General features: G+C 36.3%; 1 protein-coding gene across 1 annotated transcript; it reads left to right on the forward strand.

Annotated features, from left to right (window-relative positions):
• Window positions 1–11,085: 11,085 nt before the first annotated feature.
• LOC113285712 (F-box/LRR-repeat protein At3g59190-like) lies at window positions 11,086–13,504 on the forward strand. The gene is made up of 4 exons (XM_026534485.1): window positions 11,086–12,341; window positions 12,484–12,651; window positions 12,781–12,819; window positions 12,908–13,504. The coding sequence occupies exons 1-4, from the start codon at window positions 11,286–11,288 to the stop codon at window positions 13,196–13,198; spliced, it is 1,554 nt and encodes a 517-aa protein (XP_026390270.1). The 5' UTR covers window positions 11,086–11,285; the 3' UTR covers window positions 13,199–13,504.
• The last annotated feature ends 1,433 nt before the right edge of the window (window positions 13,505–14,937 follow it).

Here is a 14,937-nt window from a genome sequence, read left to right on the forward strand (position 1 = left end):
CCTAAAGAAACAAAAATCCTGATGGATCGTGTAAAGAGATGTAAAAAAAATATAGATTGTATTTTTCAGTCTTTTCTTTAAATATATATATATATATTCTTGGCTCGACTAATAGTGAGTTAAATTAAAAAAGTTTTAAAAAAAAATAAGCCACATAATTATTAATATAGGTTATCGGTCTCTTATCCAATGGTGTACGAGATTTTTCAAATCCCTAGATAAATGATCCCATCCTTAATTACAAATTTGAGTCAAAATTGTTGATAATAAAATAATTAGAAGGATAGTAAGATTCCAACATTTGGAAGTCATTAAGATTTTTAAGGATGTTAGGAAAAGGATGTAAATATATTCTAGTGATATACTTAAATTATTGTAGTAAGATAATACAACATAGAGATTGAAACTAATGTCGCGTATTTCAGGTCTCAGTCTTGTCTAGGCGGGACCAAGACAACTTTATTTGTGTAGATTTTCGGCGAAATCTCAAGGTATTTATTTTAAAAATTTATACTAGTAATATATATACCAAATATTTTGCACACTTTGTATATGTTAAACTTCTCTGGAAACACAAAACAATACAAAATTATTAAAAAGGTAAAACTGGTCGAGTTTCTTTGGGTTGGAATTGATTTTTATTACTAAAATTCCGTATGATAAGCTTGTATCGGCGAGATTTTGACCACATTTTAATGTAATCACGGCTATCTATGCGAGTTTTTTGGTCAAATTTTCTCTCACCGAGATTAAAACACGGACTGGGACCACGAATCCCGACAAGATGTCAGCCTTTGACAACATTATTAAAACCGATATAGCAGACAAAAACATTCCATCAGAAATGAAACAAAATTAAAAACCGATATCCCGACAAGATCTCAGCGAGGTACTCGCAGCCATCACGGAGGTAGTTAATCTATGGCTTGCAGGCTTGTGTCCAACTGTTTTTGGGAAGTTCGTCGCGAGTGCACCTCTTACTCCCTTGATTAATCTGGGTGGTGGCTTGCGTATCATTGTTGTGGGGACAATATGGAGAAGGCTTGTCTCCAAATGCGCTGCAACGCATGTTGGCAAAGAAGTCAATGCTTATTCAGGAGACTATCAGTTCGGAGTGGGTGCCAAATGTGGTGGAGAGGCGATCTTACATGTTGTTAACTGTATTGAGGAGAAAGGGGACTCGGACAATCTTTCCATGTTACTGGTAGATTTCTCGAATGCTTTCAACCTCATTGACAGATCATCCATGCTTTCTAAGGTACGTAATTTGTGCCCATCGATCTCTCGGTGGGTTGAATTTTGTTACGCTTCTCCTGCTCATTTATATTACATGGATCATGTTCTCGCCTCTTCCCAGGGTGCTCAACAAGGGGATCCTTTGGACCTTTGTTGTTTGCTCTTACGGGGTTGAAAGGGGATTGCATTTGAATATAGCCAAAACATAACTGTTTTGGCCCTCTGCAGACCTTAGATCTTTAGTTCCAGGCATTTTTCCTCTGAATATTAGTAGGCCAGCTAAGGGTGTGAATCTTTTTGGTGGGCCAGTCATCCTTGATGCTCAATTCAATAAATATTTGGTTGCTAGTAAATTGCGCAAGACTATGGCTCTCATTGATGTTATAGAGAAGTTAAAAGATCCGCAAGGTTAATTGTTTTTCTTTCCGAATTGCACCGGTGTTTCGAGACTTTATTTCGCCTTGAGAACAACTAGACCTGAATTTTTACAAGAATCTCGAGACTTATTTGATGCTCGTCTCTTTCAATTCCTTAGACACACCATTACTGGAGACGGGCTTGGCTACGGGCTCCTTCAGCAAAGGCTTTCTACTTTGCCTTTCAAACATGGCGGTAGGGGTGTGTACACTATACAGGATATCAAACATTATTGCTTTCTTTCATCTTGTTTACAGACCCTTGAGTTGCAATCCAGGATTTTGAGAGGTGATGGTATCAGTAGTAGTGGACCCTCTCTTCAACGAGATTTGGACTCCTTCAACTTACTGTGTGTCGACATTTCTCCTCTCTTCTCTAGTAATTTTTTCCACCCATTCCATGAACTCCTTGGAAAATATTTACTTTGATGCGGCGAAGAAAAACATACACACCAGTTATGTTATGCCGGAGCGTGATTCTGTATTATAGCATTGCAACCAGACTAAACATGCCTAGGATTTTCTAATGGACAATAGTGGGGCTTAATCAACATATTGGAGCTAGGCAGTTCAGTGCAATTCTCCGGTGCAAGATTAGGGATCCCTCTTTTCGAGGTGGATGGTGCTTGTCCCTTTTGAAAGAGAGATATGTATATTTTTGGTGATCATACCTTGCATTGTGCGAATGAAGTTGGGCTTAAATTTAGGCATGATTTGGTGCGAGACACTTTTGCGTACATGTGTTATCGTGCGGGTGTACCGGATATGAAGGAGGTTGACTTGGGACTTCTTGCAAATAACAACACTGCTCTGAAACCGGATGACATACTTGTACATAATTGGGATAATAGGAGGAATGTGTGTTTAGATGTGACTGGTGTTTCTCCTTTTACCGGAGGTGGATTTCGTACCTTTACCTCAGGTCTTGCCATTAAGAATGTTGTTACTCGCAAGAATGCTAAATATTTAGAGAAGTGCACGTCTCATGGTTTTGGTTTTGAGACACTGGCCTTTACTACCTTAGGGGAGTTGGGTGATGGTACCATAGACTTTCTGAAGCATTTGCGCAATTATATGGCTAGCCATAATGCTAATTTTCGGGTCGGACAATTTCTTTTTCATGGGCTAGGTGTAGTTATTCAAAAAGGTGTTGGAGCTCAGCTTGTTGCCAGGCTTCCGTCCAATTTCTTATCAACTGATTGTCTTTCTGAGTTGTAAAACATCATTGACAAATAAATAAATAAATAAAGTAAAACCATAAAAAAAAATCGTAATAATCAACACAAAAACTATACCTAGACATACAAGCCATTAAAATAAAAAACAATAACAAAACAAAATTATTCTCGAAACCGTTAATAAATTAATTATTAATTAAATTTACCTCGAAATCTTATTAAATTCAGGTTGCTGGTGATGTTTACCGGAAAAATATACTATATTAAAAAAATATTCAAAAATAATTATATTAGATTTGACGAGAACAAATGTTGTCGTTGGTATGGAAATATATATCTAAACAATGTGGTATCAAATGAGTTTATACTCTATTGTTGCCAACTTTTTTGAGATTGGTTTAAGTTTGAAAATTGTGGCCAGTGCAGTTTTCCTTTTCATATATTAGGCATTGATGTTCAAAAGGGCGTTGGTGCCCAGCTAGTATCTAGGTTGCCAACAAACTCGATGTAATCGTCTGAATAATATTATCATAATAAAAATTAGATTTTGTGCCCGTGCTACTCATCATTCTTTTTTTTTCTTCAAAAAAAAAAAGAAAAAACTTTGAAAATTGTCTTAAAATCTTTTTAAATATATTATAATATTTATAGTAATTTTACTTTATTACCATAAATAAAAAATAAAGTATTGGAATAAATTAAAGAAATAATGACGTAAACTGCTGGTTATATTCAAAAAAAAAATACAACTCTCTTCTACTTTAAAAAAGATAAAAATTAATAAAAGTTTAAAATCTCTCCGAAAAGAACTTAAAATCTTTTCATGATTATAGCTTAAAGCATATTATGTAACTTATACGCCTCTAAATGAAGAATCTAAAAATTAATAATTTACGTTGACATATTAGATTTAAGTGGAAATCATTAATATCATCGGAATACGAATAATAACATGATATAATGCTTCAGGAAAAATATAACATGATACATGAAAAAAATTAAATTAACATTGTAAAGCTAGTGTAAATTGATTTACAATATCTGTTATAACCTGTTATAAAGTTTCAGGAATTGAATCGGGGATTTGAATCGGTTACTGAGTTAGGGTTTTTTTATCCAAAAATGTTTAACAATTGCAAAGATGCTACAAGAATTGGAGATCAATCAAATGTTATAGATCCAGAAGGAGGCCAGAATGTTCAAGAAAACATCAATCGTGATGGAGATACAGAGATGGGTACTGAATTGGAACAAATCGCTGAAAAAAGTGTGAAAGACTTTACATCTTCTGGTACCAAAATTGGTGGTTCAGGTCCATCGAGGGGTGAAGTTTTGATATCTTATAGAGATGTGGTGAATTTGAAAGAGAAGAATTGGGAAGAAAGTTTTAAGAATTGGGGAATCAAAGATATCGAAGAATAATTGGTGATGCAGGAACCAGAGGAAACTTTGATAGAGGAAGAAAGTGAAAAGGTACCAGTAGTGAAGATTGATGCCTTGGAAGAACTGTCTGATTCGCAAGGTGGTGGGAAAAACTGTTGGGTATAAGTATATTGTTCTCAAAACTCGTGAATTATGGTGCTCATCTGGTAAGGTCGAAACTTTGGATTTGGGTGGTGACTATTTCTTGTTTAAATTTGAATATCCTGATAATTTTAAACATGCTTTATTAGAAGGTCCATGGTTCATTAATGGACATCATCTTGCTATGATGAGATGGTCCACAAATTTTAGACCTTCTGAAACATCAATTAGTTGAACAGTGGTATGGGCAAGGTTTCCGGAACTGCCATTGGAATACTATGATGAGAAAATTTTATTCGAGGTAGCAAGAAAATTAGGAAAACCTATTAAAATTGACAAGAATACTGAATTAGTCATGAGAGGACGATTTGCTCATCTATGTGTAGAGATAGATACTAATGCTCCTTTAAAATCAGTAGTACAAATTGGTCAGATTAGACAAAGAATTGAATATGAATGAGTGAATTTGATTTATTTTAATTGTGGTAAAATTAGCCACAAGAAAGAAAATTGTCCATTATTACAAGTTGATGGTGTCTCACATAATGTTAATGTTTCTCAGGAAAGGAGTAGTGAAAAGAACATAAAGGAGAAAGAAGATAACTTTGGTCCATGGATGTTAGTGGAAAGCAAGAAGAACAATGTTAAAGCTAACAGCAGGAAAACTCAAAGTAACCTGAAAACTAAGAATGCAAATGGCACGGTAACGGATAAGGAGGGGGGGACGGGAGGACAATGGAGATTAGTGTCAATGACCAAAACAAAGACAAATTCTGGTATTATGCTCCACCTCAACTGAACGGCAATTTGGGTGTTGTACAGGTCTTCCATGGTGTGTTTGGGTCCACTAAAGATGGTCAAGTGAGTACTCAGGTCAAGACTGCCAGTAGTGTAGGAAAACCAAATGGTGGGAATGTTAAGAGAAGTGACAGTTACAGAATTTTGAAAAAGAATAACTTAAATTCCTTTTCAGTTTTAGAAAATGAGCAGTTAAGTATGAATGGTCTTAATGAAAGTGATAATGGCATGATTGTAACGGTTAAGCACATTGATGAATATAATTATGCCTGTAATGGAAAAGTTAATGTAGATAGTGGTGGTATAGTTAAGGGAAAGGAAAATATTTATTTAAGGACAGGGAAGGTTAAGGAAGATCAAAGCAAGTCTGAGCAAAATGAACAATCAGAGACACATCCTCAATTTGTTTTCTCCAGCTTCAACAATGCTCTTGGTGCAAGAATGGATGATGGACTATCTGTTATAACGCAGGGAACAAGAGGAACTGTTAGCAATGCAGAACATTTTGGTGGAGCTGATCATGGATCAATACACAGGGGTAGATCAGATGATTCAACTAATGGAAGAAGTGAACCAACTACATAGAGATTTGATTTCCGTACTACCTCAAATGGTACACGCACCGGAACAACTGAATGTGAATGGAATGGTGGACAACATTCAAAGAACTCTCATGCCAATAAGGATTTCTCCTTCACATTGGACACATATGGACCCAATCGAGTTTTTAAACGAAGGAAAGGTAGAGCAAGATTGCGTGTCAAAGACGTGGCAAGGAGCAACAATACTGGAAGCAGTGATACCACCAATGGTAGAGACTCCAACAGTTATAAGAAGCCCAAGAGGACTTTGGAAATTCGGGATGCAGTTCAGTGCCAGATTGGATTTGGAACAGGGAGTGCAAAGGATATTCAAGATGAGATTCAACCCATTAATAGGAATGAATCATGGGATGATGGCGGAGGATGTGATGGGATTTGCCAATAATTCTTCCGTTGGTGGGTGTTTTAACTTTCCTTTAGATAGTTTTAACATGAAGATCATTATGTGGATTGCAGAGAGCTAACTAGACCCTCTTTCAATAGGGTTATGAAACAACTTGTCAAGAAGCATAAGCCACAAATCGTGGCTTTGTTAAAAACAAAAACTATTTCAGAACATGCGGCTCAACTTGTTAAGAGGTTGGAGTAGAATAACTCTATTATAGTTGATCCGGCGGGTTTTTCAGGAGGAATGGTGTTATTATGGAATTAAAAAGAGGTGGATATCCAAGCCACTTCAAAAAACAGATGGTCTATCCATGTTGTTGTTACTGCAAAGTTTCAAAGGTCTTGAATCTTATCAACCATTTATGCTAACACTAACAAGGTATGTATAAAGAGGATATGGGATGAAGTGAATGGTATTGGAGGAATACAAAATACTGGTTGGATGGTTATGGAGGATTTGAACACAATTGGTAGTGAGACAGAGAAGGTTGGAGGAATAAAGCCAACTGCAAAACAGTTAGAAGAGCTCAGAGATGTTATGAACCAGAATGGGCTGATTGACCTGGGTGCTCATGGGCCAAAGTGTACCTGGAACAACAAACGTGCGGTACTGAAAAACATCAAAGAGATACTTGACAGGGTTATGTCAAATTCAATGTGGTGCAATAGTTTTCCTAATGCTCAGGAATTGCACTTACCTTACTTTAATTCTGACCATAGTGTAGTCTTGATTGTTCTTGAACCTAAAAATAAATGCAAACCTAGACCATATACACTAGAAGCTACGTGGACAGAGGATGATAGATAAATTCTGGATGTGGTTAAAAAGGCTTGGAAACCTGGTGAGGTTAGTGGACAACATCAAAATTATTTCAATAATGTAGATAAATTCCAAACTGATTCTAGAAAGTGGAACAAAGAAGTGTTTGGTAATTTGTCTAGGAATATTGAAAATGCTTTACAAGAGCTCAATAAGGCTCAATGTAAGTTTGATAATTGCCCTTCTGAATCCAATAAAGCTTGTATGACTGACTGTTTATGTAATTATTTGAATTTTCTCAGGATGGAGGAAATATTTTGGAAGCAAAAGTCTAGATTTAGTTGGCTTCTTGAAGGGGATTTAAATACTAAGTTTTTTCACACTTCTACTCTGGTTAGAAGGAATAAAAATCTGATTGTTAGGCTTAAAGATAATAATGACAGTTGGTTAGACAACCCTTTTGATATTGAAAAGCATGTGGTAAATCATTTTTGTGATATGTTTACTAGTAGCAGTAATGATTGTGATAATGATAATATTGAAAGGTTATTTTCTCCTGTATAACCTCTGCTGACAATGAAAAGCTAATAAGAACTTTTAGTGTGTGTGAAATCAAAAAGACAATGAAACAACTTGGTGCGCATAAAGCACCAGGACCAGATGGACTACATGGATACTTCTTTACCAAATACTGGGAACATGTGGGAGATAGTGTAATACAGCTGATTTTGAATTTTTTCCAAAAAGGTTACTTGGACTCTAGACTTAATAGAACTTTTATTGCTCTTGTTCCTAAGAGTGGATGGCCAAATACTATTAAGGAGTACAAACCTATCAGTTTGTGTAATTATATCATGAAAATTATCACTAAAATTATTTCCAATAGAATTAGGCCTCTGCTTAACAAATTTATTTCGCCTAATCAACATGTATTTGTGCATGGCAGATCTATTTTTGATTCAGCTGTTATATGTAATGAGATTGTACATTTTTTAAGCATAAGAAAGGAGAAAAAGGTTGGATGGCACTGAAGCTTGATTTCGATAAAGCTTATGATAGAGTCAATAGGCCATTTATCTTCAAAATTCTGAAATGCTTAGGCTTTGATGAAATATTTGTGAATTGGATCAAATTATGTGCGAATACAGTCTCTTTTCAGGTACTAATCAACGGATCTCCGAGTGAGCCGTATGTAGCTGAGAATGGAGTGTGACAAGGGGATCCTTTGTCCCCTTTCTTGTTCATAATCTGTCTGGAGGCACTTTCCAGGCTTATAAGGGAAGGAGTGAAGGCGAAGACTTTAGATGGGATTTCTATCTCCAGGGGTGTCCCTAAAATCACACATTCACTTTATGCAGATGATTGTATTGTTTTTCTCAAAGTCTCTTATAAGAATGCATGTAATCTATGACATATACTCGATACATTTTGCAGGTGGTCTGGACAGTTGATAAGTGATGCAAAATCAACCTCGTTGACGCCAGCAAATATGGGAAGGAGTTTTTCTAGGGGAATGGCGAGGGCTTTGAATGTACAGGCGGCTAAGGACCCAGGTAAGTATCTTGGAGTCCCTTTACAATGGGGATGGATTAGTTCCAGTACTTACATTGAAATTATGGAGAAAATGGCCAATAGAATGCAAGGATGGAAATCAAAATCTTTAAATCCAGCTGGTAGGACAATATTAGTCAAATCTGTTTTAGACTCCGTATTTAATCATATTATGACAATGCTTAAATTACCGAAGAGCCTGATATCTAAAATTGATAGATATGAAAATAAGAGAAGTCTTAACAAGGTGAAATGGGAGAAGGTTTGTAGACCAATAGAATTTGGTGGATTAGGGGTTAGGGATATTGAAATAAATAATTTAGCTTTATTAGATAAAATGGCTTGGAGGGTATCTGCCAATCCTAGTTCCGAGATCTCTCAGTTGCTTAAGGCTAAGTATTTTCCAAACTCTGATTTTTGGACTTGTGAATTAAAGAAAAAATGTTCCGTTAACTGGAGAAGTATTCTAAAGGGCAGAGATGTTGTTAAGTCATGTCTAAGTGGAGCATCGGTGATGGTAATAATGTTAGAGTTTGGGTATATCCGTGGGTAACTAACTTACCGCCGTATGTTATTGCTGATGTATCTAATCAGAGAGTCCCTGATTTAATGGTAAAGGATATTATTAATTCGGATTCCAGGACTTGGAATTTGACTGCTATAGACAACTTCATTTCTAATCAGGTGACATAACAAATTAAGAATATTCCTATTGGTAGTAACATATGTGAGGACAAGATTGTATGGTCCTATGGGAAAAATGGAGATGTTACTGTTAAATAACTTACAATTTCCTTATCTCTAACAAGATGGGTGATATGGTACCCAATCTTGATTGGAGATTTATGTGGAAACTCAATTTTTCGCAGAAAATAAAACATTTATTGTGGCTTTTATGCCATAATCGACTCAATTTAAATGAGTCTCTTCACCGTAAGCACACTAGCACACACCCTGGTTGTAGTCTTTATAATAAATATTTTGAAACTACTTACCATCTTTTCTTTGGTTGCAGTATTGTGGGACCTTTATGGAAGAAGATCAATGATTGGATTGGTTTTCGACCTAACATGGATTACATGAATCCAACCATTCTAAAAGATTTATGCAGGTTTGCTGGGAAAATTGGCGGAGTGGAATGGCACAACATCCTTCCTTTCCTCCTGTGGTCCATTTGGAAAGGCAGAAATGACTGGATATTCAACAAAAAAATGTTTCTTATTTCAAGAATTCTTGCAACAGCCATTAAAGACACAAGAGAGTTTCTTGGTATATGTGGTAGACTTGAAAGGAGAGCAAAAAGAACTGTGGACATTGATGTGTCGTGGATCTTCCCTAGACCAGGATTCAATAAGTTAAACTGCGATGGAGCCTCAAATATTGCTAGTGATGATGGTGTTGGAGGTGTCATCAGAGGAGACAATGGTGTATTTCAAGCATGCTTCGCGAAGCATATCTATAAAAATGATAATAATGTTGCTGAGGTGTGGGCTATAAGAGAAGGGTTATTATTAGCCAAGGAGATGTGCATAAAGAAAATCGAGGTGGAAACTGATTCTACTTATGTAGTTCAACTATGCAAAGAGGAGACAGTGATACCATGGGTGATGAGGGGACTGATCAAGGATATCGAAGAACTGAAGCAAAGTTTTGATGAAGTGGTAATATCTCAGAGATATAGAGAATCTTATTTTGTGGCAGACTACCTAGCAAAATCTAGTACAACAAAAAAGATGGAAGGAGTGTGAATAACACATCCACCTAATGAAATCTCTCGTCTGTTGGGCGAAGATTATTTGGGTAGGGCTGCAGTGAGAAATGTGAGGCTGAGTGGTACGTTTTTCTTTATGTGTGTTGTGTATCAAAAACAAAAAAGTAAATTGATTTACAAATCGAGAATCGACCAGTTAAATTAAGAAGATGTGTCTTTTATTTATGGAGTACCGTGTCTTTTATTTCTGAAATACTAACAGGGTGTTAGTCCTCAAGGGAGTTGGGGGAGTTGGGTGTAGTTGTGTTTTTTCCCGTTAGTCGTGAGGGAGTTCGAGGGAGTCTCTCAAAATCCCCGTTAGTCGTGGGAGAGTTTAGAAGAGTCTCCCAAACTCCCTAAAAAACCCCGTTAGTCGTGGGGGAGTTTGAAAGAAACTCTTAAACTCCATGTTAGTGGTAAAAATTAGATTGATAGGGAGTTTGTTTTTTTTTTGGGAGTTATGGGGAGTTCTAGGGAGTTTATAGTGTATTTTTGCCTCACTCCAAATCTCTCAAAAAAGTAGAGATTTTGGGAGAGTCTCTCAAACTCCCTACACTCAACACATCAAATTCTCTCAAGCTCCCCATACTCTCTTACACTCCCTCAAAATCCCCAAGATTCAAAATACATTAAACTCCCTCCAACTCACCCGTGGACTAACCCCTTCAATTCTCTTTCCTCTTTGAAAGATAATAGACACACCGAAGATTGCACTTCAATTTCTCTCTAAAAGAAATGGAACCGATACAACTTTGCGTCCTCTACGTTGAAATAGGGAAGGTAGGAGTGGGTCCATCACTCCTCACACGACTTTGCGTTATCTATCTTGAAATAAGGAGGACAGGAGTGGGCCTATCACTCCTCACGGTGTGAATCTCGGTTTTCTTTCGAGGGAGTTTGATCATTCTCGCTCCTCCTTTTCGTGTCGTTTCTGTTCTCTTCCTTTTCCTCTCCTATTTTCTCTCCCAGTCTTCGCCTCTTCTCTGCTCTTTTCTCTCCTATTTTCTCACTCTATGGTAAAAAACCCAAAAACGAGAAAATAAACCTAATAAAAACCCTCGTCCATGTTCTTTGATAAGAAACATGCATTACAAGAACCCAATTCAGAATTTAGATTATGTGGTGATTAATAATGCAAGAATGGCTAATAATGCAAAGAGGTTGAAGGAGAATCATGAAGGAGATCAAGACAGGATCAGTGCATTACCAGAATCAATACTTCATCACATACTCTCTTTTCTTGACCTAAAACAAGCCATCAAATCCAGTATTTTGTCTTCAAAGTGGAGGTATGTTTGGACATCTCTTCCATTTCTATGCTTCGATTTTGGTTTATTTCAAACCAAGAATTTAAAGCAATCTAAGGCGAAATCCTTTGAGAAATTTGTGGACCGGGTTTTTGAGTTACGCGATACTTTTTCTGTCATAGAGAGATTGAATCTTAATTGTTCTGGGTTCCTATCTCCTGATCCTCAAAACTTAAGTAATTCTCTCTATACATGGATTCTTATTGGATTAAATCGTAAAGTAAAAGAACTATATCTAGACGTTCCATTTGGTCCCAAGCATTTTAAATTGCCTAGTTATATCTTCATGTGTGAATCTTTGACGAAACTAGAGTTAAGAGGTTCTGCAGCTCCGCAGCTATGCATTTTTCTGAGCAATTTACCTAATGCAATGAGCTTACCTAGATTGGAGTCATTGGTTCTTCAATCGGTTCAGTTCGGCTGTGATGATACACCCAATAACCTCTTCTCTAAGTGTGCCGTTTTGGAATCATTGACTATAACACATTGCGTGTTTCAAAGCAATCTTGTTATTGCATCTCCCAAACTTAAACATTTGATGATAGATTTGTATTTCCCTGGGACTAACAAGAGAGACAGTATGATCAAGTTAAATACTCCAAGTCTCTTATCTTTTCGTTGTAAAGATTACATGTCAAGAGACTACTATGTAGAGACCGACCTCTCTGTTTTAGTTAAAGCTGAACTAGACATGACACCCGGAGAATTCGATGCAAGTGGTATTCTAAGGCTTGAAGGTAACAGCAGAAGTCTGTATGAACAAAGGATGATGAAATTACTAAAAGCTTTTCATACCATAGAAGACCTAACATTATCTGTATGGTTCTTTGAGGTATGTTGATATCCTTTGCTTTATGATAAATGGTTAGTCTAACAGAAAACGTTATTGTTTTTATCATCTTTCGGTAAGTTTTTTTAGCTGTTTCATGCCTAATAACAAAGAAATGATGTGTATGTCTTGATGAACTTCTTAGATTAATGCTTGGGACTGCTCAGCAATTTACCCTGTTTACACAACTTCGATGTGTAATTTGAGATGTTTAAGGCTAGGGGCTGGGCTTGCAGACAGATCTTTAAAGATGATCTTGAATTTACTTATGAACTCTCTTCAAATAGAGTCTCTTGTTATCGAGATAAACAAGGTCCGTGATACTCTAATATTAGTTTGTATTGTTTGTTATGCATTCATAGTTGAATATTACATCTTAAACACTCGTTTTATTGGCATGTATGATGACTGCTGTTGAATCTTTGTTGTTGTCATTATTCAGGCCATTTTCACGACGCCACCATCTCCGTACTGGGATGAGGTAACCAGTGTGTTTTATTTACAGCAATGCCTTCCTTTTCTCTAAATTGTCGGCAGAGCCTAACTATTGTTTCACAATTTCTTTCTAGGTGGATTTGACAACTAGAGCAAATTATGAATCACTGTGGGGAACACAAGAACCATACGTTCAATACATGATGCATGAGCTTAAGTTTGCCGAGGTCCGAGGTGTCCAAGGACGTCTTAATGAGCTCGTGCTACTACAGTTCCTGTTGAAACAGTGCACAGTCTTGGAGAAAGTGTTGCTTTACTTAATTGATGAACAGTCACCTAATACAAAGAGAAAGGCGACCAAATTTTTCCACAAGCTGGCATCTTTTCCAAGAGCCTCTTCAACTAGCGCAATCTTGTGTGTCTGAACTGCAGTTGGTAAGATTTTATATAAAGATGTTAGTGATGACGTGTATTCAAGACTTCTTTGAGTTTACCAATTACCTTACAAATATACACAAAATATACCCAAGCCTGATACTGTTCTGATATATCATGGTCATCATAAGGTGGAACTAGCAACTGCGTTTGAACAGGAAAAATATTAGATCAAACTTGTCAAATTTCATTTTATAGTTATTGTTTTTCAGAAGTGTGCTTTGTCTTTCCAGTTCATAACTCATTCCGCCTATGTATTTTAGTAAAATTGCGGTTGAAGCTCTTTGAATTGCTGTTGAAAATAGATTATCTTGATATTTCAAGCTGGACTAATCCCACGGAATCTAATCTGTGTTGCACTTGATCATTCCCGAGCAACACAGATGCTATTAAACTTTTCCATGGGATCATAGGTTTGTGAATTTGGGTGGGATGGCTTCTACCTGTGGCATATGAAGCTTTGGTTTGAAGAGTAAAGTAAGACCATACCTGACCTACTACAGTAAAAATTACCTTTATGTAAGAATAACCTCTCCATCAATATTTTTACACAAGGCCCAAAGATTATTCTTAGATAGAGGTTTTACAGTATGTGATGGTATAGACTAGGGTAGCATTTTAATCTATAGAGCTGTGAGATCATATCAGAAGGTTAAAGGTATCACAAAGGCAATGCATGCTATCCCATTCTTAAATACTTGTGAATTTGTGATTAGGGAATGTAAAACCCTTTTGCTACATAATTTGTAAATTGTAAATATCCTAGATTCCTAGGTGTGCTTCAAAACATGAGTCTAGTTTAAACCCAGGGCCGGCCCTGAGATTTCTATGCTCCAAAACGACTCTCAAAACTATGCTCCATAAATGGTAAGGGAAAAAAAATCAATCTCGCATTTCATCGTAAAGCAAAAATACCTTGAAAAGAAAACATTGGATGATATAAATTTTGGTAAGGAAAATATACACGTAAGTGAAAAATCAATCTCGTATTTGATGATTAAGCAACAATAACGGAGAAAAAACATTAGATGATATAAATTTTGACATTCACTAATTAGTAAAGCAAGAACCCTTTTATAATCTATGATTCTCAAAAAGAAGCAAACATGTGAGAGTATATTTTTTGTTTGTCAGAGTAAGTCCGCCAAACATGTTTGTTCTAAAATATACAAGTTTTAGGAAATAAATAAATAAATTATTACCGTGTATAAACTATTATACCATCTAGGACTATTTATTTATTTTTATTTTTGTAAACATGCATTTATTACAAACAAAAACAGTGAAGACTCTAAAATGTTTTCTCCGACTTATTAGATATTTCTTGGCGGTATGTCTTAAAACTTGTGCATCCATGTCCTTCAACAATCGATATTTTCTCCTTCGACCATTACCATTACCAGATAGAAGAAAATTCTGATCCGGGAAGAACTTCTCTTCATTAATCTTTGCCTTTTCATATGAATATTGAAGAAATTCTATGTAAGAATAAGCTTCCTGCTTCTTCCTTTGGGGATGGATGTTATGAGTTTAAGGGATCCTTTAAGAAAAACTTCAAGGCGTTTCTCTTGGGAATGAACCATGGTCGATATCAGTATTGCAGATGTCACCTTGTTTTTGAATGATGACTTACCTTCAGAATTACCATCAATGTCTACCCTTTGTCTTGTTGTGGAGACGAAGAAATGTCTCAGTCTACCATGGAAAAACTATTGGGTATAGGTATGTA

This window comes from Papaver somniferum, chromosome 6 (genome assembly GCF_003573695.1).
Source record: "Papaver somniferum cultivar HN1 chromosome 6, ASM357369v1, whole genome shotgun sequence".
Taxonomy (NCBI): Eukaryota; Viridiplantae; Streptophyta; class Magnoliopsida; order Ranunculales; family Papaveraceae; genus Papaver; species Papaver somniferum.